This window comes from Apiospora phragmitis (assembly GCF_038363925.1).
Source record: "Apiospora phragmitis strain CBS 135458 chromosome Unknown utg000007l:2111988.0-4706623.0:1.0-2598199.0, whole genome shotgun sequence".
NCBI classification, from domain to species: domain Eukaryota; kingdom Fungi; phylum Ascomycota; class Sordariomycetes; order Amphisphaeriales; family Apiosporaceae; genus Apiospora; species Apiospora phragmitis.
The window spans coordinates 706,532-732,498 of NW_027117406.1; the positions used below are offsets into that span (position 1 = coordinate 706,532).

Here is a 25,967-nt window from a genome sequence, read left to right on the forward strand (position 1 = left end):
TCCAATTCGATTCGCCAATTGCAGCACACCATCACTACAAGCCCTGGAGCTTCTGGCATTTAGCGCCAACTGCTAGCAGGAGTTAGCAGGGGAGCTCGGGCCTGGCAGGATGTTTTCCGACCTGCACCGCACCTAGAGTGTAGCAAAAGTTGAGAGCACACGAGCTTCAGACCCGCATTGTGAAGCTGTCGGTTGCTCAATTCGGAGACGTATTTTGACAACTCCATTGGGTCGGCGTGCCAAGGAACCACTGAACAGCAAGCCCTACAGATAGTCAGCAGCTATGGACTCTCCCATAGTAACGCAGCTCTTCCGCCAACTGTTTCGGCACCGGGGCTGCACCTCGCAGCGCAACCTCGTGGCCTTGAGCTCGTGCATCCAGCATGGCCGTCGCCTGCAGCAGCAGAAGCGGTCCATGGCGATGAGGCACACCACCCGTGGTGTCAAGCCTTCCCAGAGGACAAACGAGAGCGATTGGCAACAGCGGACCGAGCTCTTCTCCCACGACATGACGGAAGAGTACAAGGCGTTCCCGACGGTGACAGCGAACGAGCTTCGGAACACGGACGGAGAGGCCCCGGAGAGTCAAGATGCTGATGCGTGATTTCGTCGAAGGTTTGTCTTCCCTGATATTCCCCCTTCTTTCCTCACTCGCACAGGTCATACAGGCGGGTTCGAACAGCGGGCTAATGCAACGAACGATGCAGACAGTTTATACAACCCCCACTACGGTTACTTCTCGAAGCAAGCCGTCATCTTCACGCCCGGCAAGCCCTTCGACTTCCCAGCGCTCCGCGATGAGCCCGAGTTCTACTCTGAGCTCGGTCAGCGTTATACCGAGTTTGAGGATGAGCTCGACTCGAAACTCCCTGCGCCTAACGACACGCGACAGCTGTGGCACACTCCCACGGAAATGTTTCGGCCCTACTACGGCGAGGCCATCGCGCGTTACCTGATGTCCAACTATATCATGACATCCTATCCTTACCATGACCTGATTATCTACGAAATGGGTGCCGGACGGGGTACCCTGATGATGAACATCTTGGACTATATCCGCTCCGTCGAACCATCCGTCTACGACAGGGTGAAATACAAGATCATCGAGATCAGTCCAGCCCTGGCTACGATTCAGAACTCACAGCTGTTAGCGACTGCCGCCAGTCGTGGCCATCTTGACAAGGTCGAGATCATCAACCGGTCTGTCTTTGATTGGGAGGAGCGTGTCCCGTCGCCGTGTTTCTTCATCGCCCTCGAAGTCTTCGACAACTTTGCGCATGATGTTATACGTTACGACCTGAACACGGAAGAGCCCATGCAAGGGATGGTACTTATTACAGAAAACAACGACTTTTATGAGTTCTATGAGCCTGTACTTGACCCGGTAGCTGCCCGGTTTCTGCGTGTCCGCCACGCTGCCACTGGGGGCAGATACCCCGTGCCCTACAGCAACAGCAAGTTGATCCGGAAGCTCAAGCAGCAAATCCCCTTTGCTCCTAACCTGAGTGACCCGGAATACATCCCGACGAGGTGTATGCAGTTTTTCGACATCTTGGAGAAGTACTTCCCCGCCCATAGGCTAGTCACCAGTGATTTCCATACCCTGCCCGACGCAATCAAGGGCTTGAACAGCCCCGTCGTGCAGACGCGGTATGAGAGACGTATGGTTCCTGTATCGACGCCCCTCGTCCACCAAGGCTACTTTGATATCCTGTTCCCCACCGACTTCAGGATTATCGAAGCTATGTACGGAGTCATTACAGGAAAGCTGACGCGGGTCTTCTCACACGAGGACTTCATGCGGTCGTGGGCCTATGTGGAGGATACCGAGGTGCAGAGTGGCGAGAACCCGCTGCTGAGCTGGTACAAAAATGCCAGTGTCATGGTTACTGTGTCGAACTAAATGGGTCATGTATAGACTACTACTGCTACTGTATACATGTAGCCTTGGAGAGCTGCTAATAGGGCTCCGACATGATTTCACTCAAATGTTCCTCTCACAAGGAATTGATGTAATCTTCGATGCAGTTCTAACACTCACTATGAGCATACTGAGATGAAACTATTGCTGAGAAACGTTGGCAGTCATACCCATACACATTTCTGTAATTTATAGGATTTCGCCACATAGGTATGTCTCACGAGGCCGCCGTGCACAGCCGACCATCATCAAGCACGGTATACGCTTCGCTCCCGACCGCCGCCGTGGCATAGAACAGGCCCCGCGGATCCCACTTCCTCTTGATTTCTAGCAGTTTTGGGTAGTTCACCGTGCCGAAGAAGGCCTCCTGGAAGTCGGGCTGTCGGAAATCCGCCTCGTTCATATAGGCCCCACTGCCCGGCGTCGCCGCCTCGATGATGGGCTGGACCACCTCCGTCATTTCCCGCTGGGTGGCTAGCGCCTCGGCCCAGGGCGCTGTGAAGTTCCAGGGCAGGCTCAGCGTCGCGGAGACGATGGCTTCACGCCACGCGGGCAGCACGGCGTTCTTGTTGTTGTCGCGACCGGGTCTTCCTCCAGAGTGGGCGCTCACATTGGTGCCAACGCCGATGAAGGTGACGCCCTGCTCCGCAAGGGCGCGGGCGGCACCCGAAAAATTGCCAAGCTGCGATCGCTGGATCAGACGGCCCCCGTACTGTGCCGTGCCAACCTAGATGTTGCCGAGTGGCAGAGGGCCCCAGTAGTGGGCGTAATGGTCGAGGTAGCTGGGGAATTCGGTGTAGTCGACGCTGTACGCTAGGCCCAGACTGTCGAGCTTTGCGAAAAAGGGGGCCATGACCCCTTCCATATGTGTTTGGGGCATGTCGTACGCGGTCAACGCGGGGATGTTGAAAAAGGAGCTCCCAAAGAAGTAGATGACCATGGTGCCCGCGTCGACTATGTCGGGCAATTGCTCGTGGAAAGCGTCAATGACGCTGTAGACCGCTTCACTGTCGGTAGTCGATAGCGAAAAGGAAAGTCCGCTGACGGTTCTGTCCGGGTGCGCCATGACCGTCACCGCCGTCACGATGCCGTAGTTCCCGGGCCCCCTCCGCTCAGCGCCCAGTAGAGGTCGGCGTTTTCGGAATGAGAAGCGGTCACCAATACGCCATCGGCCGTGACGAATTCGTACGCAACCGCTTTGTCCGGCGCGAGACCGAACCGCGTGCTCAGCGCCGAATGGCCGCCGCCTTGCAGGTAGCCGCCGGCGAGCCCCTTCGTCGGGCACTCGCCCGTCACGACCACCAGGCCCTCGTGGGCGGCCGCGTCGAGATGTCTCGAAGCCTTGGACGCCGGCGCCTACTCTGAACGCTTTTTGGCCCGTAGTAAAGACGCCATCGTCGTCTTGCCAGTCGTCGATTAGTTCGATGTCTTTCAGGTAGTGCGTCCAGACGGAGAGCGAGCCGGCCCCCGTCGAGCGGCCGAGGTAGTCGTGGCCGGTGTTCCGGATGACGAGGCGCACGTCGTTGTCTTGGGCGAACTTCACGGCGGCTTGGACGTCGGCCGGCCCCGTTGCGTTGACGGCATAGCGGACGTAGTTGCCGAGGGTGCAGGGCGTGTCCCGTGGCTGAAAGGGGTCGCAGCTCTGGTTGGCAAAGAAAGGCGCCATCACAGAAGAGGACGACTGCATGCTACATAGAGCTGGTTGTCAGCCAAATCAGCACCCTAGCAGTGGTTTGTGGTCTGGATCACAGGTCTGATGTACTGAATGCCTGAGTCAAGCCACTGGTCCCGAAGACCGGCACAGGCCTGCTCATCGTAGGTGGGGTCGTGACATGGTGACCCGAGGGGCACGGTTGCGACGAGACGTCCCCCGACGGTGACATTGAGCCTCGTCCACGTAGCCTCCGAAGGCCAGCAAGCGTCACCGGGAAAGCACTTGCAGCTCGCTCCGGCGCCTACTGTCATGGCCCCGACCGCGGCAGCCGTCAAAGACAGCGACTGGGTAAGAAGAGCAACGCCTTGCATGGCCAAAGTCTATTCAGTTCATAGCTTTGGTTAGTAAGACAATACAAGCTCAACCTCACCCCCATCCGAAGTACCAGGTAGTAATGACATACCCCAAATAAGCGGTAGGCACTTGAAATTAGAGTATCATGCGATGGCAACGAAATAGTCATGGTGTAGCTCATCCCAGGAACTCGGCGCTGCAGAATTTACATGTGGACGGGTTAATTGTAAGGCATATTATTGCTTTTTATTATCGTCGGGTTAGTTTGTAGTTGCTATATGCTCACGTCATACGGGGTATCCCCTTGATGGCGAGTTTGCTGCCCCCCCCCCCTTGTTTTCCGTATTGTACGTCGGCAACAGATCGGCAGGGCCGTGCAAAACCGAAACAGGGTCAATTCAACTAATCAAAACAGCGCACCTAGCACATCGGACGTTGATATCGGTCCACCGATCACACTAAATTATCCTTGGGACGTACAATACGGAAAAACTAGGGGGGTGCAGCAAACTCGCCATTAAGGGGATAGCATGATAGCTATCGAGGATACTCGGAAGTAACAGCCACAGCATATGTACTGCATATATACAATAAAGCATAATTATATTACCTGATTTATTATCTTCCCCCAAAAAGATAAGTTTGGACGCTTGAACATACTTCACTCTAGCGATGAGGTTTTGGTGCATCTCAGATCTTAGATATGTAACCAAAGATTGTAGAACACTCGTCTAGACTGCTCATGGCAAAACTCTGCTTTCCATATTGGCCTTTGTATGAATTACATGTACGGAGTAGTTTACCTGATAGCAATGAGGCTGTGTGCGTGTAAGTGAGTCCTGAATTGATGAAGTATTGATTGTGGAGCCTATTTCTGGTCAATTAACGCGTCAACGCGACTTTGGTCACGGGGCGGCCCTGAGCGCGCAGCGTGTGCCTACTTTATTCCGTACTGTTACCCATTGCCTGTAAGTGAATTGGCCATTCAAAAGTCATATCTTCATACCATACTACCAGTTACTCTATAGGCCTCACCGTCGAGCATAGTAAGCCATTGGTCACATATTCATTTCTCTGGAAATCGTTATTTTGAATACAGAACAACACGATCAAATAGGCACTATGGCCATCATCAAGCGCAAACGGTCGGACTCGGAGCTCTCTGTCTCGTCATCCAGCGCCGGCTCCTTCAACAACTCGCCGCTGCGACCCGACTCTGGCGCGTCCCAGTTCGATATGCATATGAAATCGCCGTTGCATTTCTCACATCGCGCGGTACCTGGTTATCTGCACAGCCGGACCATGAAGAGGTTTCGTGATTCGCGGCCGTCGCAACATGAGGTTCACGGTAAGCCAGACCCCAGAGGAGGCTTGCATTTCTCAAATGCCAGACACTAACTTCTCTACTTTTCGTCCAATGCAGAGCGAACACTCAACATGCTCTACAATGCTCAGAAGCACCAATCCCATGACGATGTCCACATGCAGACGACGCCGATGCAAATACAGCCCGCTGCCGCGCAGCATCCACATCATCAGCAACAGGCCCAAGCTTCGTTGCACAGCTTTTGGAACCTTCCAAATGCCAACAACGCACCAGCGACATTCAACAATGACATGGCGATGTCCATTGCCACTCCTTCCATAGACGAGCCGACGGACTGTGAGGACTGCGGGCAAGCGCTGCACGACACATTGGACGGCGACTCAATGGATGTAGATAGCGCCACAGACTCGGACTGTGGCGCCTGCGGAAGCATGTCTGCTCGCATTGCTCCATAACCAATCTGGGCGAGCAGAGGAGGTGCCTTGGGTGTGCTGGGGAAGAAAGTGTGGGTGGGTGGTACTGGCTGGGCGCCGAATCCGGGTGCTGGCCGTATCTCTCAATTCCTCAGCTGAGGGAGTGTGGGTGTGTGCCTTTCTATTTCAGGACGACGTCACGTCTAATGTTGTACGGCATTCGACTTGGCTTATGATGTCGATTTGTTTGGGCTTATGGTGTTTGTATTAGCGGGCAATGGCGTTCCGGGCATTATTCTTGCGAGCATGAAGGCACTTGAGCTTGGTCTAGAGTATAGACATGCCATGATTATAGGATGTGATATCTATGGGCGTTGGGCCTAATTCCATAGGACACGCCTGGTACTGGGTGTAAGGTCGAAGAATAATTCAAAACATATCATCTCCCCAGTTTGACGTGTAAAGCTACAGTGCCAGGGGGGTTCGACGATGGGCCTGTCCCAGCTCGAGCTCCAGCTCCAGGGGAAGCTTAGCGGGACAATTTGTAATTGGCCCATAATTTCCCGGTCGCATATTGTAGGCAGAGAATCCACATCAGCTCCGAAGTCAAGAAGCCTTGCCAGCCAGCCAGCTTGCTGTAGCTGGACAACAACTTTCTGGAACTTCAAATCGAGTATATAACCTGCCGCGACCCGACCAGGCGGATGGCCTCCGAATATACCACACAATGGCCTTTCTCGTCGGCAGTTCAGCGCCGCTCTCGGTGCAACGACTCGCCGTCCCGGCCGTCTGCCTGCTGATCGCGTTTCTCGGCTACGGCTCGCAGGTGTTGTTCAGTCGGTCGCCCGACTTGGAACCCGGTCCCCTCACTCCCGCCCAGTCCTACACCTTCAACGCCCTGCTACTATGTCTCTGGTGGACATACTACAGGGCATGTACCGTCTGACCCGGGACGGTACACCTTCCCGCCCTCGATCACGAAACCGAACCACTCTGACGACGAGGGCGAAAAGGCGGGCACGCAAGTCAAGAATAAAGCAGTTGGTGGAAATGATGGCTCGGCGATGAGCACTACTAGGAACGGAATATCGCAGAAACGGTGCAAGAAATGCCGGCTGCCCAAGCCCCCGCGCTCGCACCACTGCCGCATCTGCGGCCGCTGCATCCCCAAGATGGACCACCACTGCCCCTGGACCTCCAACTGCGTCTCGCTGCAGACGTTCCCGCACTTCCTACGCTTCCTGGTCTACACCAACCTGTCGCTGTGGACCCTGCTCTACCTCGTCTTCCAGCGCTTCCACGCGCTCTGGGCCAACCGCCACCTGCCGGCCTACCTGGGCCCGACGCTGTCGCAGCTGGTCTGGGTGACGCTGTTCGCGCTCGTCGGGCTGGGCACGAGCCTCGCCCTCGGCATCCTGCTCGGCACCACGCTGCAGGGCTGGCTCTTCAACACCACCATGATCGAGGGCTGGGAGATCGAGCGCCACGACGCCCTGCTCGAGCGGCGCCGCGGCGCGTTTGGTGACGGCGGCGGCGGCGGTAGTAATTACGACGGCGACGACGGCTACTGGGAGACGCGACGCGACGCTGACGACCCGGCCCTCCCTGCGCCTCGACCCCGTCGAGTTCCCCTACGACGTCGGCATCTTCGCCAACATGGCGCAGGCCATGGGCACCGCCAACGTGCTGCTGTGGTTCTTCCCGTTCGCGTCGGGGCCGCGCGTCGCTCCCTTTTCTACAGCATTACAGAGAGGAGGAGGAGGAGGCGAGAGGAATGGAGGAGAAAACGAACCTGACAAAACGGGTTGGGAGTACGAGGAAAACGGCCTCAACGATAACGAGGGCCTGTGGCCGCCGCCCGACCCGGCCAAGATGCGGCACACGCGCGCGTGGAACAAGAAGCGCCGGCGCGACCTCGCGGCCGAGCGCGAGGCGTATGAGATGAATACTCGGGGTGGCGGCAGCAGTAACAACGCGGATGAGGTGCAGGCGTTCCGCCGGCGGCAGGAAATGGACATGCGGCGGTGGCGGCAAGGAGGCGGCAGCGGGCAGCAAGAGGCGGGCCGTATACTCGGCGAGCTGGAAGAGGTGGATGGCGGGGGCTACGAGTTCGTCGACGACGATCACTACAGTTATGATAATCAGGAGGATCAAGACCCAGACCCGGATCAGACCCTGCATCGTCTTGGCTCGCAGCGCCGCGGCGGGATCGTCGTGGATGAGGGCAAGTCCGGGTGGGTCAATGCCGACGGCGAGCAGCTGGGCGACTACGGCGTCGATGAGGATGCAGAGTTCGACGACGAGGACGATGTTCTGGTTCATCCCGTTAATGAACAAGAAGAATCGCATGAAGATGACGATGTGCCCCTGGCCGAGTTGATCCGGCGCCGCAAAGTTCTGACAAAGAACGGCGCAGACACGTAAGACCTGAGATGGATATATATACATATAGATCAATCATGCACAACTGATGAATAGACGAATGAGTAAAATACCAAAATGTTTCCTATATCAATACTATCTGTCTATGAAGCTACAGCTGATGCTTGAATTGGAGAAGCGTAGGGGCTGGAGCACCAACTAACATCCCCCCTTTCCCCTCGCCTCCAAACTTGTCGAAATTGTATATAATCTATGGAGAATTCGGCGAGGCATCTTCCTCGTTCCGCAAATTTTCAAACTTGCATAACGAGGCAATTGTTGCATTTCTTTCCTCGTTCCCCCTTGAATAGAAAGAAGAGCCAAACTCCCCAAAAAGTCGGGGCTCGAGCAAAGTGCCGCACAGCCTTTCTAATACTTTTTTTCCCAGGCTATATGCATAATGCATGCTCATGAATAACAAAAAGACAATTTTTCATCAAGTCATGGGTTCTTTCCGCAGTCGTCGTCCTTCGCTTATTTCCCCCAGGTTTCAAAGTCGTGGCACAAAAAGAATTTGAAGATTCATACTCTCTCTTCCACTCTCTTAATTTACCAATCATCTTCGTCCTCCCTCTTATGCTGCATCGCGTTCTGGCGAGCCTTCAGGGCATCGGCAAGTGAGCCCGCAATGCTCGGTGTCGGCGTGCTACTTCGACTAGTGTCTGATCCATTGTTCATGCTCATCGCCGAATCCCGCGGCCCTTGGAGCGTGGCAGGCTTTTTGCCGGCAGCGGGCCGCTTGGCCGGAGGTTGAGGGGGCTTTGGTTTTGCCTGCGCCGCCGCAGCACCGTTGGACGAGGGAGGAGGGGGGTGGTGCCCGAGGCGCAGGAGCAGGAGCAGCGACCTTAATTTCCTCAACATATGCCGCTGGTACCCACGCTTGCCCGGAAGCATTCTTGGCCAGCCACCAACCTGCGTCTTGTTAGCGTACAATAATTTCTTACACGAGGAGAGGGAATTGCTCACCATTGTTCTCCTTCTGTACGACCTCAATAATGTCGCCCGCCTTGATTGTCAATTCATTCTCCTTCTGTCCAGCGAAGTCGTAAAGAACCTTGGCCTGCATCTTGGCTTTCGCGGGTGGAGCAGGAGGCGGCGGTGGAGGAGGCATCCGGGCAGTTGAAGACGTGGAGTTTTGGTTCCGCGTATGGCTTGGGAGAGTGGTTGTGGCAGCAGCAGGCGTAGGGACGGGGCGCGGCGTCTGTAGCGAGGCTGGCCCCCGTTTCGTAGTCGACGAAGCTGCTGGCCGGGTGTTTTGGATTCGAGCCGGTCTTCCGTTCGGGCCACCAGGCTTGATGAGCTTACCCCGAGTGATAGGTCTCGGGGGTACAGGTTTACCCTTCGGAGTCGGCTTCGATGTTGAGTTGGGCGGCTCTCCCTGCTGGGTGTGCACTGTGCTACTTTTGTAAAAGTCGACAGGCTGCTGCGAGTCCTTAACTACCTTGATGAGCTGCATCTTCCCTGGCTTCTTGGCATACTCGATAGACTCGCCGATCTTGAGGCTGAAGCCACCAGGCATGCACCGTTGCATTTGAGTAAACAACTCCGTCTTCAAGACACAGTTCAGCAATGGATCGGGTTCTTGGGGAGAACCGACACCCAGAGAAAACCAGTCATCTCGGCACGTGGAGGTGCCAATGAACTTGATAGCCCCAAGAGGTATTTGGCGCTCAACGATAATCTGCACTTGGTGGTTGACGAGGGCCTGGGCAACAATGTAGAACTTGCTGTTCGTGACGATGAAGATACGGGGACTCGGCTTGCTAGATCGCCCGAACTTGTGTTCCAAAACCTCTCCCCGGCATGTAAACAAGGCTTTCTCGTTGGTGGACATTTGCATGCCAGTGCGGATCTGGGAACCGGGTCCCGCAGCAGCATTGACACCAAGATAGTCGCCCAAGAACCGTCGCGAACCTAGCAAACTGTATCTGCGTCTCTCCTTGCGGCCCTGCAACACCTGGTGGCCCTGGTCACGGAGTTGTAGGTACTCGGCACCGGTTCGTTTCTTGCGGAAGAATCGCTGAATCCTCGTGGCAGATTCAGCTCGATATGCAAGGTACGCTCTCCACATTCTCTGAATACGTGTGGCCATGTTGTGCCAGTATCGGTCGCGCATAGTCTCCAAAGCAAATAGTGTCTCAGGCGACTTGATGAAGGCTTTTGTGGTACCCAGCTGCCATTCCTCTTTCGGTATGCTCGTATCCTTTAGAATTTGTTTGACAGCAGCCTCTTCGGAACCTGACCATGTGTACTCGCCCGCATAAGACGTCGCAGGCGACAGCAAGAAGAAGCGCTCAACAAACTTTTCGAAGCTTTGACGGTAAGCAAAACCGGCACGGCGAATTCTAACGTTCTCCTGCAAACCAAGATATTTGATCTGATGCAAAACATTGGGGACGTTGTACTCGGTCGGCGACTTGTTCTCATTGGGCTTGATAGTACGGATGTACGAGGGCTGGCACTTCATCAATGTTTCCACCAAGGCATTGGCCGAAGTCCTTATCCGGTCTCCGGCAGTGGGAGGCAGTTTCCTGTTATCCTGGTCGACTTGCTGAGGGAAAAGCATATGCACAAATCGATTTTGGCTTTGCTGGAATAGGTTTTGAACTCCCTTGAGAAGTTGGTCCTTGTTCTTGTCAGTGATACCTTCGACAGTGTAGCTCACATCACCGGCGTAGTGCTTGATGATGAAGCTGCCTTGTCGGGGTGTCAGATGGGCGTGGCTCATGCCGTTGATACTCTGCATGAACGTGCGGTCACAGGCAGCCGGATCAGCGTGTGCCGTCTTGGTGGCATCCTTCATGGCCGAGAAAAGACCCACAGGTCGGATTTGCTCGATCAGATCGCATACCACCTTGTTGTCAAAGTATTTGATTGGCGTCCATTGGATCTGTTCTCGAGCGTATTCCTCCTGTTCGGCTTTCAGGGTCAACTGAATGAAAATCTGCTGTAGTTTCTCATTGACGTAGTTGATGCACAGCTGCTCGAAGCTGTTCTTCTCGAAAATCTCAAAGCCATAGATATCAAGAATGCCAACATTGTTGTCTGTAGCTTGTCTTGCCTTCAGCGATTGGTTGATTCGAGCCACTATCCAGTCGAAAAGGTTGTAGTAGATAGCCATGGCCAGGGCATCACGGGTTGCGGTTGCTTGAGCGGCATTTGCAGGCGACTCGATGACCTCTCCGCTCCTTCGGGGTCAAAACTCGGATGGTAATGCCTTTGATCAGCGCTTCAGGGGTAACTTCAAGCAAATATGCCAAGAAGTCCACCACGCTCTGATCGGCGACTTGAGCAAAGCTGTCGTCGCCTTCGATAAATGTTATGTTTCCAGTCCATAGGATAGCAGAGATCATGCGGAACACCTCATCCTGCTCCGCCTGTGTAAGGCCGATAATTCCCATGGCCTGTAATGTATCCTTGAACTCCGCCAAGTCGTCGATCCCATCGACATCGTAGCATTTTGACCGACTCAGGTAGGCATATGTATTTGGCTGTTGTATGCCAAATGTTGACCTATAGTTCTCTGACGCACCCTTGGTGAACTGGTAGAAGATGTGGAAGTTCCGTTCGTTGACAATCTGGCCAACAACTCTGCTCTTCTCCAGGAGGTAGTTTGTAATATCGGCCCCCACCGGTTCTCCATTGGTGTTGAAGTGGATCTGGAGGTATTTACCGAAACGTGACGAATTGTTGTTTCGCAACGTCTTTGCATTTCCGAAAGACTCTAGAAGCGGGTTGGTGGCCAGCACCATGTCTTTGATCTGTTTGATATCGCCATCCTCTCCGCCTGACACGTTCGCAATATACTGCATTATGCGCTTGGCCGCTTCCGTCTTTCCGGCTCCCGACTCTCCCGAGATAATAACACACTGGTTCTCCTTGTATGCCTTCATGTTGTAGTAGGCAGACTCGGCGATCGCGAAAACGTGCGGCGGCATCTCGAGGCGGTTTTTGCCCTTGTAGGAGTCGAGGACCTGGTCGGTGTAGATGCCGAGGTCTCGGAAGGGGTTGACGGAGACCAACACATGGCCAATGTAGGTGTAGATCTCGCGGCCCTCGAATCGCTTCTTCAAGTTCTCGTTGATGGCTTCATTGGATACTTTGCTCAGCAGGGTCAGATCAGAGACACCGATCTCTTTCTTCTTGCTGGTTTCGAAGGTGGCCTTCTTGGGCTTCGCGCCGCCTCCTGAATCTCCTCCACCGCGGGCGGCCTGGGCCGCCTTGTCCTTGGGGCGTCTACTGATACCCTGAATTCACACATATCGTCAGTCGCTGGGCTCGATCGTGGGGTGGCGTGTTGTTGTCTCACCATATTGGGCACGCATGAATCGAGCAAATCCCAGAAGCAAACACGTGGAGGTTAGTTGTGCGTGGGTGAAGGGGGGGGAAACGCTGGGATTGATCAATAGTAGAGCAGGCGTTGCGAGAAGGTAGGGCTCAGCACTGGTGGTATTTGGAGTGGTAAAAGAGGGAAAAAAAAGCGTATAAGTCTGCCTAACACCAGGTTACCAAATGCAAAGTTGTCGCAAGTGAGATGTATGTACGCAATGCGTGAGGCTTGTCCCTGAAATGCAGGGCCTAGATGAGAGGCGGTGCAGCCGATGCAGCTCCCCCGCCTCCCCTAACCATCGGTACATAGGGGATGTATCTAATTAAACTTACATGAACACGCCAAGTGCTTACCTAATTGAAACGCGGCCCAAGGTAAGGCTACCTTCACCTGAGTTATTAGTAGAACCGGATTATCTCCCGGAACGTTGATCCCGATTCTTCCCTGGTTCAAACTATTTGCATCCATCCATGGATCTATGGAGCCCCGGTTCATGAACCGTCCTGTTCCCACGACAATGCAACCTACATCGTGAATTGGCTGGGTGACGAAAGGCGTTCTTACAAGGAGCTCACCCATTATATTGCGATATGCATTTCATTATAAAGCTATTTAATCGTTGCTCATAATGCACACATAACATCATCAAGTACGTGACAACTGCATCTATCTACTTTCGAAGCATTTGGTCATAGAGGATATATATGGTAAGTATATATCCCATACTATATATACATGTACCTGTGTATGGAATACCCATACGTCAAAGTGATGCTCAGCCCAGAAACTTTGAACCGAGAATTGAAATATTAGTGCGCCGAAGACGGACGGACTTCTCACCACTATCATGGTTTGAAACTGTGATTTAAACAGCCAATGTCAAATTCAATACCTAAAAGTGCGGAGATAATTATTATCTCCTTAGGTGCTTGCGTAAGCGTGTATGGACGAGAACAACATTTTGAGCCAATCGAATAGCCCTTGTAGCACAGGTAACTGAACAGGAGTATATACTCTTATAGAACACCACTGAGATAAAAAGCCGACGCCGACACCCACACACAGTGGTATATCGATATATATATTGTTCAGACCAACAACTCTGGCCAATCAGATGTTGCATATTTGAGCTAGCGATGGGCGCCCCTAAACTCCAGCGGCTGAGTACCCCTCTCATAAGGAAGATACTCCGGTCATGGACCCTCAAGCATTTATTATGTACGATGGACTTAACGTCACCTTCAATTGTCCGGAAAAGTGCGATGGCCACGACGAGCTTTCCTTTGCTTTGAAATCAAGTATGATGAGATATCATGTGATACTGTCAACAGCCTGGTCGACTTGGAGATTGCCAGATTCTATATTGCTGAAGTCTGGCATCATGGCATTATAAATAAGGCGATGGAGAAACATCAGACGGTTGATATTTCCAAACGTTCAGCACAACTCTCCCTTCATCTACAACACTGCCAGTTAACAATCTAATACCAAACCCGTTACCAACCTCTAACACAATGGCTTTCCTCCCGCCTCCAGTACCCACAAGCCTCCTTGGGAGACACCGCCTATGGCGCCGTCAGCATCCGTCCGAGTCAGCCCTCTGACTCTCGGTGGCATGAGTATGTCCTCATCTCTCAGTGGTCCGTATCTTGCCCATAGCTCACACTCTCGACATAGGCCTCGGGGACGCTTGGAAGATGGGAATGGGAGTGTACCAAAGAAATGGCGTTTGAGTTGCTCGACACCTTCTACGACCTCGGGGGCAACTTCGTCGACACCGCCAACATGTACCAGGGAGGCCAGAGCGAGCAGTGGATCGGCGAGTGGATGCAGAAGACGGGCCGCCGCCCGGAGATGGTCGTCGCGACCAAGTACACGATGAACTCCATGGTCGGCCACATGCAGCTTCAACAGAGCAACTTCGGCGGCACAGGGACCAAGAGCATGTACCTGTCCATTCACAGTAGCCTGAAGAACATGCAGACCGACTATGTCGACATTGTATGACTGACCCCCTTTTCTTTCTTCTTCTCACCTCTCCCCTCTTACAGAGACCGACGGCAGGCTAGCTAGCATGCATGAACAAACAAACACCCGCTAACTCACGGATCTTACACGCTACAGTTCTTCGTCCACGCCTGGGACTACGCGACCGGCATCCCAGAGCTGATGCGCTCGCTGAACGTGCTGGTGGACCAGGGCAAGGTCCTCTACCTGGGCATCAGCGACGCCCCCGCCTGGGTCGTGGTGAAGGCCAACGCCTACGCGCGCCAGCACGGCCTGCGGCCCTTCTCCGTCTACCAGGGCCGCTACTCGGCCCAGGAGCGCGACCTGGAGCGCGAGGTCATCCCCATGTGCCACGACGAGGGTATGGCCGTCCATGCCTTTGGAGCACTGGGCGGCGGGCAGTTCAAGTCCCCCGACGCCGAAGATACGGGCACGCGACAGGTGCCCCCGCATCTCCGGATTGGACGGGAGGCGGCGGTCTCCAAGGTTCTCGACGCAGTGGCGAAGCGCCATGGGGTCCACATCACGGCTGTCGCGCTGGCTTATGCCATGCAGAAGGTAAGTAGAAATCGCATTTCTTGATTCTCGATCTAGGCCTCTGCGACAACTACCTGAGTACCTATCTATCTACATTCTTCACCCTGAAGAAAAGAAAAAGCAAATCACTAATCAGTCCCTCTCTCCCGCGCGCGCCAGACTACGTATCTTTTCCCCGTTGTCGGCGGTCGCAAAGTCGAGCAACTGAAAGCGAACGTGGAGGCACTGTCCCTGGAGCTGTCGCCAGACGATATTGCCGAAATCGAAAAGGGGTACGACTTTGACCTAGGCTTCCCACACAGCATGCTCAACAGCAACGACACTATGGTCAAGGGGCCGCAGGACGTCACGCTGCTTGCTGGTATGGGGCATTTCGACTACGTGGCATCTCCATTCGCGATCAAACCACACAAGGGGGACTTGACTGCCGCGTGGAAGGCACCGGTATAGTTGGATGGAGAGCCATCGCGGGCAGGGCGGAAGCACTTCTGAGAGTATTACTAGATAGCACATCATTTTGTTAGACCGACACACATTCGTTTCATCACGCTCAGTTACTACTCACAGTCCCGTTCTCGTGTTGTCCGCAATACTCTTTATTCTTATTTCCGAGGTGTCTGATGAATCGACTCGTGGTATGTACGACAGCCAAGAAGTCACTGCCTACTTTGACCGTTGCACAATCCAGCTCAGCGTTTTTGGTCGAGGAATTTATCATCGGTTCTGGGGTAGTATCATTCAGGTATTCGCCGGTCTCTTCAGAATCTGGCGCACAACAGGTTTTTCCGGGCTAGCGTTTCTCTTGAGGATCTGGCGTGTGGTAGGTTGTCTCGCCTTCAATCCGGTCGTTGTTTGGCCGTCACGCTGCCGCCAGTTTCGTTCCTGGTTCCGGGGTTTCTCTTCGGGGTCATATAGACTGCGATCTCTTCCTCGGGCCCGGCCTCGGCCACCTCTGCGCCCTCGACGGCGTCCCTCTTGATCGTCTTCAATGCTGAGGCTCTCGAGCCATGCCTCGACGCGGAAGATCATGTCTTCTTTATGGGCTCTTTGGGCCTCCTCGTCCCGGGCCTTCTCCATGCCGAACTTCGCGGACTCTTCGACGGACTCGTTGTACTTCCTCTCGTACTCTGCCATCTCGATGCGAAGCGCCTCAAGTTCCCGCTTTTGCGGAACATCGAACCCGATCCAACTGTCCTCCCCGGTGGGGGTGATGGAGCGCTGTAGGACCTTCAAGGGCGGGAAGAAGTACTTCTGCTTCTCCTCGTTTTCTCGGCCAAGAACGAACATGAAAGCGAGATAATCACCCACTTCTGACCGGAGTGGTGGGTTTATGTAACGCCCCCACCACACGCCGCTGTTGTTTCCAACGCGCAGGACACTGATGCACCGAAGCAAACAGTCGATCCCCAAGCCGTGGGCCTCGTCTGCAGGCATGGCCCAGTCCTGCTCGCACTCGCCCGGGGCGATCGTGATCATCGGGACCTTGTACGACGCATTCTTGAACAAATCGGCATCTTGCTCATCGTGCAAAATTTCATAACCGCTGTTGCTGCTGTTGTCGTAGCTCATGACAAATCCGGGGTCGAGAGAGCTCATTTCGATGTGATATCCGCCCCAGAGTTCGTCCACGACGATGCTGCGGATGGTGGACATGACCGTGGCATCGTCCCATCCATTCCAGTCACTATGGGGCTGCTCGAGGAAAGAGTTGATGCATTGCACGAACTCGGCCGGGAGGTCATTTATTTGGTGTGAGCCGGCCATGGTAGGTGAGTTACACAGCCGGGATAGCGCAGTGATGCGTTTCTTTTTGTGTACTTGTCAGGTCAACAACTGCCGTCGGTTTGCTGCGAGATCGTAAGCCGGAGCTGCTGTGGCATTTGTAGGAAACGTTTCAGTTGCCTAAGTCCTTTTTCCACAGTGGCCAAGTAATCAACAGCGGACAAAGAAATTGTGAGACCTGCGGGACTGAAGATGGACAATGCCTTTTAACGGCTGGTTGTAGATGTGGGTCTGTGGAAAGCTTGACAAAGGAGGCAGCAACATTGAGTTCGTGGTCGTCCACAATGTGACTGAACTGACGAGGATTATTGGGGTTTGGATGACTGGCCAGTTACTTGCATTCACAATACAACACGCAACAACGGAGAATGAGCAATAAGTGAATGTCGAGTGGGCCACAGACAGACAATTTATTTACTGTCTTCCAATTAATTATGGCTCCTAAGCAGGTACCTAAGTAATCATGTATGTAGCTAGCTCTCTGTTTAATAGGGGTCGACTGTACGCTGTGTGTGGCCCCCTGATGGCTCTGTGTGAAGCCTGACAAGACATGGAACCACCAAAACTCAATCTTGCATGTCGATAGCCATATCCGGATGGTTCTGCCATGCCATTTCCCCACGTGGGAGATTTTGCTCACTCAGGAAGTTTAGCACGAGCGACCGAGAAATCATGGGACCAAATTGTTCGTGGTACCTTGTCCAATCTGCCCCCGTCACTTGGTTGACGTAGCGATCCATCACCCAGTGACTCCACGTATCCCAGACCGTTACCCGTAGCGATTCGCTCGAGACATCCACCAGCAGTCTCGAAAGGGGGAGTGCTTGGTTTTGATATGTTTGGAATACCACCTTGAGCTCCTCGGTGCTCGGTCTTCTGACGTTCTGGCGACGCACAAGCCCGTGTAAGCCGTTCATCAGCGCAACGAGACCTTGGACGCCGCCATTGAAACCAAACGCCAGATTGGGAGTGACCTTGGTTTCTGAGTCGCCGACGAGCACAATGCGTTTGCTGAACCGGTGTTCGACGACCCCCTCTTCGACCAGAGTCATTCCAGAAGATTGACGGGCTTTGTATACATCTTTCAGCCGTAGGCTGTCTGTGACGTGCACGTGTGCCCATTTATCAACGAATCGCGCTTCATCGTCCTTGGTGTATTTTATTTCCGGCGGCTCCTCTGCAGAGAAGGCGCGTCTTTCGTACCAGAAAAACCAGGCTCTTTCTCTGCCTACGAAGAGCGACGTAGACATGCCTGTGCCGTGCGCCTCCCAGGACGTTCCTTCAGGCATGCCAGGCAGCACTGGAACCGCACCATATAGGAGTGTGAAAGATGCTGTGAAGGGTCGTTCGTTCGTCACTAATGACAACAGGGGTTGCTCAAGCTGGCGGTGAGTTCGCATCTGCTGCCGTATTCTACTCGAATTACCATCCGCTCCAATAATGATGGATCCGCACTCGGTCGTACCATCTGAGCATCGTACCGCACAAGTATCATCAATGACTTGGACACCAACCACTTTCTTGTTCGTATAAACGGATTTCTTCATGCCATGTTCAAGGGTATTGTAGAGACATCGTAGCAGATCAGTTCGATGGACCATAGCGAAAGGATGACCGTGACTATAACATTCAGTAAGCTAGGTGTCTGCTTACTAATGGTAGCAAATAGGGGTCATACTTGGCTCTCATCCAGGTGAACCTAGGGTGATCTTTGAAGATGCAGCCCGAATGGGTCAGGACCAGTTTCCTGGTCAAGGGGCTCCAAAGCTTTTGGAGCGGATCTAGCAGTCCGAGTTGGTCGAACACTCTGACGGTGTGAGGATACACCCCGATACTTGCACCATGCTCTGGGAAGAGGCTGTCCCGCTGTTCCAATACTACAAAGTCGATTTTTGCTTTTGCGAGAACATGAGCAGATAGAAGCCCGATCAGGCCTCCTCCCACGATGATGACCCGAAACGATTCTTCCATAGTTGGCATGACCGCCGCAGCTAGTGAGGTCTTGGGGCTGAAAGAGCGTAAAGACGAGCGGTTATCTATCAATGTTCGCCCAGTCGCCTCGTCGGAAGCTGCACCACAAGCCCTAGGACTCTCAATTCGGATGTCGACAGAACAAGAAGGTCGCACGATGCCAGTACAGAGGCACGACAGGTTATGCGAAAGACTGTTGGTTCCACAAAGCCTGTCCTTGGGGCTGAATATATGCAGTGGGCAGCGGTGAAAAAGCAATCCAATATATGGCTACTAGAACACAAATATGCTTCTTGGGAGCTTGGGCTCCGTAGTAAAACATCTTATATATTGTCTACGCCGAAAATGCTTGGATTCAATCCTTCACTATGGTGATAGGCACATGTTGCTACCAGTGAAGGAGTTAGCCACAGTGACTGTCCGATCTGGAGTTGCAAGTATCTTCGGCCTTCTGTTGCATTCAATGGAATAGCTAACCTACTTACTTGCCATAAACGCCCATCTAGTGTCACTTTGGTAATAACACAGAGCAGCCTCGTTCCCGGTTATTTGGATTTGTGATCAGACCTATCCGGGTTACGCTCCAGGCCACCAACTCGAGATTCTGGACTGCAGTCCATAGTGTACCAGCTGGTATGGAGTTCGCATGTCAAAGTTTGCCCAGAAGGTCTAGTTCTATGGGTTGGCTATCGATGGCTGGTCATCGAGTGTATGGAGTGTAGTGTTGCATCTTGACTTTTACTTTTTGAACGAAACCTTCTCCGTAGTCTTGCAAAAACACCAAGTGCTGTCAGATCTATGCTCAGTTGACCGACAACAGCAGCTACAGGCTATACCCGCATCGGGGTATAGCAACGCCATTGAGGTTGTATGCAGGCCTCCGGGAAGATGGTAAATTCCGGACTGGGTAGGCAAACTGCTTGTTCGCCCGTGAATTAGCATTGCTATTTCTCTTGCGCATTCTTGCAGCATGCAGCCCATACAGCCGGACGGGTTAGAGCAATGGACACACCGGCACAGTCCGGAACATTGGCTTGCAGTTAGTGTCATTTCCGACACAGATAGACCGGGCTCGACCGTTCGCCATAGTAGCCGAATCGAGAGCAAAGGGCGCAGAGAGAGCATCCTGTCCAGAGTCCAGACAAGGAGGGTATGACGCAAATAGAGAGTTCTCTACAATTACCTCAGGCACGCTGTATGTAGGATGAAAGACGTTCTAGAACCTGGTGCTGTCGAATATGGTCCCCTTGGCCAAGAAGGACTCTTCGAGGCTTCTCATCATGGCAGGCCTGCGAGAGTACAAAGGTTGCAATGCTCATCAGTTCAAGTGAGTGAAGCAAGTGCTCACTCTGGGAGCGCCCCCTTCATTTGGCATGCCAATAAGCTTAGCTCGTTTTGAGACGGCTTCAAAAGTCATCCCTCCTCAATCCTCGTTCAAGCATGGCGGGCTGATCCAGAATCAGGTAGCCTGCCTGAGGTAGCACATCATACCATGAAGAAAACATTCTGTTCAAAGCCCCAGTGGAACTCTGGGGAGAAGCGAAGATAGAAAGTGAAGCTCGGTTCAGGGCGGAGATTTGGGCCATGCTGTAGGTCTGCCAGACCAGACGACCATCGTGGAGTTGAGATGATGCTGGGGACGCGATAGTGGACCTTGCCAACTTATTCTTCTACAGGCAAAACAAGAAGCGTGCGGATGATGCACTATGCGAAAGGTCGTGAATCCTGTTGTAGAAATATTTCCGTCAAATGACACACGACCTGGAAACGAAGGGCAAGCAGGAGAGATGAAAAAAGCTATAGCGAACGACGCTAATTCGTACGATCCTACTGGACGGGCTAGAGTCCGTGTCACAACGGTGTTGCAGCTGTGGGGTTTATCTTACGTGCCCCCTGTTCTACCCTGTACTATACCACGTCGAGGCTCCGGTCTTCTAACGTTTTGGGTGGTTTCAGATCGCTGGATCCAGTAAGACTACATCGCCTCAATTTTAAGCTTGGTTTTCAATAAGCTTAACGATCTGCACGCTTCAAGAGAGCAGGCATTCTGCATACATTGCAACCATACTTTCTCCAGAGGAGAGAGGTCCGAGAATCATCTGGGTAGTCGGCATTCTTCCCAAGCAAAATGCCATGTTCCAGAGCTACCTGATCTCCGGCTCGGGAAACTTTCATACCGTGCTGTGGACAGCAAGACCTAGCCAGTAGACCTAGGCAGTAGACCTAGGGTCTTCGTAGAATGATAGAGAAGGGCCCGCCTTGGCTGCTTCAGTTTCTCTAGAGCAGTAATAGAGACGGCTTGTGCGTTGGAAGAGGAGTGGGAAGGGGGGAAAAGGGCACGCCAGAATAGGCAACGCAATCCAAGGGGCCTGGGGCCTCAGGGTTGTGAGGCTGCCAGCCATGCCAGCCGCCGCAGCATGAAGAGCACACAATGCTAGGGCCTCTTGATGTGCAGTAAACTGACGAGAAATCGAACGATGTTGAAGAGGGTGGAAAAGCACAAGACTTATATGTCGTTGCCCAGTTCGGTGCCAAGGCAGAGACTCACTGCCTTACACAAGGCTACGTGGACTGATTATATAGGATATTGACGTTATTCTCTGCGGCTCTGCGAATGGCCTGATCAAAAATCGTACGATGTTGTTTGCACCCCATGTCTAAGCTTAAAATCCTGTGGTGTTTGGCAATTGAATAGAGTTACGTCGTCTGGTGTTTATCGAGAGGTGGGAATCACCCAGGAACAACGTCCTGCCCCCCCCCCCCGCATGGAACATCTCTTTCTCGCATAGAAAACCCCCCGGTCCCCTACCCCTGCTGTGGTCGCAGCACGTTTGTAGCATCGTCACCTATGGCCCTCCCTGAGACCCCTTAAGGACCCTCTTCCCAATCACAAACCACTCGGTAACCCGGCAAATAATAGAATTGCAGATTTAAGCATGACCCAGCTTGTCGCAACTTTGCGAAAGTAGGTTGCTGCAATTGAGATCCTTCCCGTCCATTCTAGCCTTCGGGTACCACTCAGATATGCATACTATTTAGCGAGTGATAAAGAAAGGTTAATTGGAGTTTTCTGTCTATCTAGATGCCTCTCCAGACATTGCACAATCGTCATCGTACCTGACTTGGATAGATATGCATAAAACACTTGCAGTGGTATTTCGATAACAAATGGCAATTGTGTCCAAAGCCAGCAAAGTACGGTGTCTATCATATAACGCCAATGTCCTTCACGCCCCTCGCTTGTGCATCTGAGCAACGCTGGCCAGCACTGTGTAAGGGCTCTAGTTGGTCTTAGTGGCTTCTTGGTGCCTTGGCGGCCGAGCAGCAGTATCCCCACCGTGTGCAACCTTTGCGGCCATTGGCCCCAATTAAGCGCCCGGCAAGCTGTCACGACCTAAAAATGGCCCAAAATATCGACACCAAGCATGAATTCGCAACTCTTGCATTGGGCCATCACCAATGAGCACCCGCATCGCAAAAATGAAGGCGCTCAAGAGTATTGTATCTATATGTCCAGATGGTAAGGGATTTCGTGCCCGTTGAAGATGTTTTCTTCCTCTTTCCGACTCTTTGGGAAGCAAGATCAGCCCTCTCACCTTCCCGAATCTTCTGATTCCTCCCATACATCCGTCATATTCGCCTCTTCCCGCACCCGCCTGCCGCGCCCGCTTCTGCAGTATCTCCCGACCCCTGCCGAAACAACCAAGGCGGCTCCAGAGCATTCAGCCCGAGCATCCTTCAAACGCCCCTCGTCTCAACCCTTACACCACAAGCCGGTGCTCGCTGCCAGGTAGAATCAAAGTAAACTTAGAACTGTTAGACCGAAAAAAAAAAACATTGAACGCCGGATCGATCTGATACCGCTCCAGTCGGCTGCGAAACCCGCTATTGCGTCTGATCTTCCATACTATCGTCGTCTGTCAACCGTCTCTGGCCTTGCCCCAGGTCTCATAGTCATCTTATTTCGGTCTCCATCGTCTGTCCTGTCAACGTGCCTGCCGGCCCATCTCGACGTCCACTCCTGGTCCGTGGTCGAGCTAGGTAGCCAAGCTGCACCTCACATCTGACGACGGTACACACTGCAAATCCTGCCCAAGAAGGCAGGCAAAGAAGGCTTCATCCCCGACTAGACGGACAATCAGGGACACGTTATACCCCATCCCTGGTACCTCCGTTCTACCACCAGTTCCACCTTGGTTCAAACAGTGGCGGTGGTTACTTCAAGTGGACAAAGAGGTTTCATGGGCCGCTGACATCCGATCAAATTGGTCCCTCTTTCTACTGCATTCGTCCTCGTGGGTCATTACTCGACCGCCCGTACTAAGCAAAAAGACGGTTCATCGAGCTGCCGGATCTCCATGAACTGACGCTTAGCTATATCCTGGCACCCAGTAAGGAATAAGCTCTCCCATCAACCCATCCACCCCTGCCCAACTCAATCTAGCATCGTCCTTTATGACTACCTAACCTCCCATCTTACATCGTCTGATTTCCCTTCTTGTATCCCCTTGCTTGGCGAACTGGACATAGAGGTTTCTGCTTCAACAATCAACCCGAGAGCCCTTCTAGTCCACCATTCTTTTCGTCCGCTGCTGGCTCAGATCGCTCTTTTAACCCCATTGCTTCTTCTTATTAGTTTGTTCGTGTTGAATAATAGGCTCTTTTAATCCGGGGGACGTCAAAGGAAAGGAAAACGAGATCGGCAATAACTTGTCAATACACAGAACGAAAAGGATCACGACACCGCGTCATTCGTTATTCGCTCGAGACCGTTAGCCAACGATTGCCTTTCTGGATATAACAAGATCACACCAAGTCGGTATTGTCGCAGGTCGACACTTTAATCGGGATCGCGTACTGGTAAAGAGGTGGGAGTACCAATCGGCAAGATGGGTGGCTCATCAGAGAGCCTCGGCAGCTTGGTGAAGAAGCAGTTCACTGCGAGCAAGATCACATTCCACATCTTGTTCTGGGGAATGCATTGGGGCATCTTCGCATTCGGATGGTAAGACACCCTTTCCCCCCAACCGTCTAGCCATGCATGTCACTGACACGCCTGTAGGTATAAGCAGTTTGCCACGCCTGCGCTGGCTCCGCTGAACACCCTCAGATTCTCCGTATGGTTGTCCAGAGGTGCTGGACTGGTCCTCTCAGTCGATGGAACTCTGATCTTACTTCCGGTATGCCGGACTATAATGAGATGGATCCGTCCGAAGCTCAGGTTCCTGCCTTTGGATGAAAACCTCTGGTTCCATCGTCAAGTCGCATACTCTATGTTGTTGTTCACTGTCATCCACGTCTCGGCCCATTATGTCAAGTAAGTGAAATCGTGGACCCGTGGATCTAGCAATGCTCTTGATGGAAAACAACTAACAGTCACTCATGATAGTTTCTATAATGTTGAAAAGACTCAAATCCGACCGGAAACGGCTATCCAGATCCACTACACCCAGGCTGGTGGTGTCACCGGCCACACCATGTGTTTGTGCATGCTGCTGATGTACACGACCGCGCACCACCGCATCCGACAGCAGTCTTTCGAGACTTTCTGGTACACCCATCATCTGTTTATTCCTTTCCTGTTGGGTCTTTACACCCACACCACTAGCTGTTTCGTGCGCGACACAGCCGACCCTATCTCTCCCTTCGCCGGTGATGAATTCTGGAACCACTGCCTTGGTTACGAAGGTTGGCGATGGGAGCTCTTCGCCGGTGGCTTTTACCTGATCGAGCGCTTGTACCGTGAGATTCGAGCCAAGAAATCCACCAAGATCACCCGTGTCGTCCGCCACCCCTATGGTATGTGCCCCCTCGCCAAATCACGAAACTCAGTGAGCTTATTGCTAACTTAACCCGCCAGATGTTGTGGAAATCCAATTCAACAAGCCGTCTTTCAAATACAAGGCTGGCCAGTGGCTCTTCCTTCAGGTGCCCTCGGTCTCCGCCTACCAGTGGCATCCCTTCACCATTACCTCTTGCCCTTACGACCCTTACGTCTCCGTCCACGTCCGTCAAGTCGGTGATTTCACTCGGGCGCTCGGTGACGCTGTTGGTGCTGGTCAGGCCCAATCGAAACTGTACGATGGAGTTGACCCTATGGGCATGTACGAGGTCGCGCTTCAGAACGGCCAACAGATGCCCCTACTCCGGATCGACGGTCCGTACGGTGCTCCCGCCGAGGATGTTTTCGACAACGAGATTGCTGTGCTCATCGGAACTGGTATCGGTGTCACGCCGTGGGCTTCCATCCTGAAGAACATCTGGCACTCTCGTAACGGACCCAACCCGCCTACTCGACTCCGACGTGTGGAATTCATCTGGGTTTGCAAGGATACTGGCTCGTTCGAGTGGTTCCAGACGCTTCTGTCATCTCTTGAAGAGCAAAGTGCAGAGGCTGCCAGGGTTCCCGGAAGCAACGGCATCGAATTCTTGAAGATCCACACGTACCTGACCCAAAAGCTGGACATCGATACCACGCAAAACATTGTGCTCAACTCCGTCGGCGCCGAAGTCGACCCTCTTACCGAACTTAAGTCTCGCACCAACTTCGGCCGCCCTGACTTCCGCCGTATGTTCGAGACGATGCGTGACGGTATCATGGACCGAACCTATATCAACGGCTTGGAGCACAGTATGCAAACTACTGTCGGTGTATACTTCTGTGGACCTTCTGCAGCTGGTAAGTCTAAACCATTGACTCTATTATTACATACCCTGGCTAACTCGCTCTTCAGCACGTGATATTCAGAAGGCAGCCCAGGCAGCGACGAGCCGAGAGGTGCGATACCGCTTCTGGAAGGAGCACTTCTAGACGGTTTTTCATGTTATATATATCCTGTGTGACAAATTTTACAATTCCTCCGTTTTGAACGGTTCTGGCAACTCTCTCTGGGTATGACCACATGAGAAACGACTTGTTCCAAGAAGACAAGCGGACAGTGTCGGGTCGGGATGGCAGTGGGAGTGGCAGTGCAGCGGTCGAATCCGGCACACAATATGCCGCTCGATCTCTGACATACGAGACAGCATTATACGGGAGCGGCGGGGAAATTACGGTGTCCCTTATTACACTATTTACCATACACCATGATCAAATTTATATTGTATCAGTCATCACTGGCGGTGTTCTGTCATGTCTGGTCGATATTTGTTGTGAATTTCATCTAAAATGCCATATTGGACGGAATGAAAATGGGATGAAGTGGAAAGTGAGTTTCTAACTTTGGCTGCTACGTATTTCCAAAAGGGTG

General features: G+C 53.0%; 9 protein-coding genes across 9 annotated transcripts; 5 read left to right on the forward strand and 4 right to left on the reverse strand.

The window, feature by feature from the left end:
* Window positions 1–283: 283 nt before the first annotated feature.
* On the forward strand, window positions 284–1,903 carry PG994_007815 (S-adenosyl-L-methionine-dependent methyltransferase; the record flags this gene model as incomplete). Its single annotated transcript, XM_066859224.1, has 2 exons — window positions 284–600; window positions 712–1,903. 2 exons carry the CDS (start codon window positions 284–286, stop codon window positions 1,901–1,903), a joined length of 1,509 nt encoding a protein of 502 aa, XP_066714711.1.
* Window positions 1,904–2,138: 235 nt separating this feature from the next.
* PG994_007816 (uncharacterized protein) lies at window positions 2,139–3,946 on the reverse strand (the record flags this gene model as incomplete). Its single annotated transcript, XM_066859225.1, has 3 exons — window positions 2,139–2,648; window positions 2,727–3,609; window positions 3,684–3,946. 3 exons carry the CDS (start codon window positions 3,944–3,946, stop codon window positions 2,139–2,141), a joined length of 1,656 nt encoding a protein of 551 aa, XP_066714712.1.
* Window positions 3,947–5,051: 1,105 nt separating this feature from the next.
* Window positions 5,052–5,711, forward strand: PG994_007817 (uncharacterized protein; the record flags this gene model as incomplete). Its single annotated transcript, XM_066859226.1, has 2 exons — window positions 5,052–5,277; window positions 5,353–5,711. The coding sequence occupies 2 exons, from the start codon at window positions 5,052–5,054 to the stop codon at window positions 5,709–5,711; spliced, it is 585 nt and encodes a 194-aa protein (XP_066714713.1).
* Window positions 5,712–6,396: 685 nt separating this feature from the next.
* PG994_007818 (palmitoyltransferase pfa4) lies at window positions 6,397–8,093 on the forward strand (the record flags this gene model as incomplete). Its single annotated transcript, XM_066859227.1, has 3 exons — window positions 6,397–6,529; window positions 6,600–7,267; window positions 7,296–8,093. The coding sequence occupies 3 exons, from the start codon at window positions 6,397–6,399 to the stop codon at window positions 8,091–8,093; spliced, it is 1,599 nt and encodes a 532-aa protein (XP_066714714.1).
* Window positions 8,094–8,639: 546 nt separating this feature from the next.
* PG994_007819 (myosin-1) lies at window positions 8,640–12,402 on the reverse strand (the record flags this gene model as incomplete). Its single annotated transcript, XM_066859228.1, has 5 exons — window positions 8,640–8,934; window positions 8,969–9,002; window positions 9,057–11,268; window positions 11,360–12,337; window positions 12,400–12,402. The coding sequence occupies 5 exons, from the start codon at window positions 12,400–12,402 to the stop codon at window positions 8,640–8,642; spliced, it is 3,522 nt and encodes a 1,173-aa protein (XP_066714715.1).
* Window positions 12,403–14,142: 1,740 nt separating this feature from the next.
* Window positions 14,143–15,414, forward strand: PG994_007820 (sterigmatocystin biosynthesis dehydrogenase stcV; the record flags this gene model as incomplete). The annotated part of the gene is made up of 3 exons (XM_066859229.1): window positions 14,143–14,421; window positions 14,545–14,985; window positions 15,124–15,414. The coding sequence occupies 3 exons, from the start codon at window positions 14,143–14,145 to the stop codon at window positions 15,412–15,414; spliced, it is 1,011 nt and encodes a 336-aa protein (XP_066714716.1).
* A 288-nt stretch (window positions 15,415–15,702) lies between these two features.
* PG994_007821 (uncharacterized protein) lies at window positions 15,703–16,728 on the reverse strand (the record flags this gene model as incomplete). Its single annotated transcript, XM_066859230.1, has 1 exon — window positions 15,703–16,728. The coding sequence occupies one exon, from the start codon at window positions 16,726–16,728 to the stop codon at window positions 15,703–15,705; it is 1,026 nt and encodes a 341-aa protein (XP_066714717.1).
* A 584-nt stretch (window positions 16,729–17,312) lies between these two features.
* Window positions 17,313–18,717, reverse strand: PG994_007822 (uncharacterized protein; the record flags this gene model as incomplete). The annotated part of the gene is made up of 2 exons (XM_066859231.1): window positions 17,313–18,366; window positions 18,425–18,717. 2 exons carry the CDS (start codon window positions 18,715–18,717, stop codon window positions 17,313–17,315), a joined length of 1,347 nt encoding a protein of 448 aa, XP_066714718.1.
* Window positions 18,718–23,606: 4,889 nt separating this feature from the next.
* PG994_007823 (NADPH oxidase) lies at window positions 23,607–25,528 on the forward strand (the record flags this gene model as incomplete). Its single annotated transcript, XM_066859232.1, has 5 exons — window positions 23,607–23,722; window positions 23,780–24,034; window positions 24,107–24,516; window positions 24,578–25,396; window positions 25,452–25,528. The coding sequence occupies 5 exons, from the start codon at window positions 23,607–23,609 to the stop codon at window positions 25,526–25,528; spliced, it is 1,677 nt and encodes a 558-aa protein (XP_066714719.1).
* Window positions 25,529–25,967: the final 439 nt, after the last annotated feature.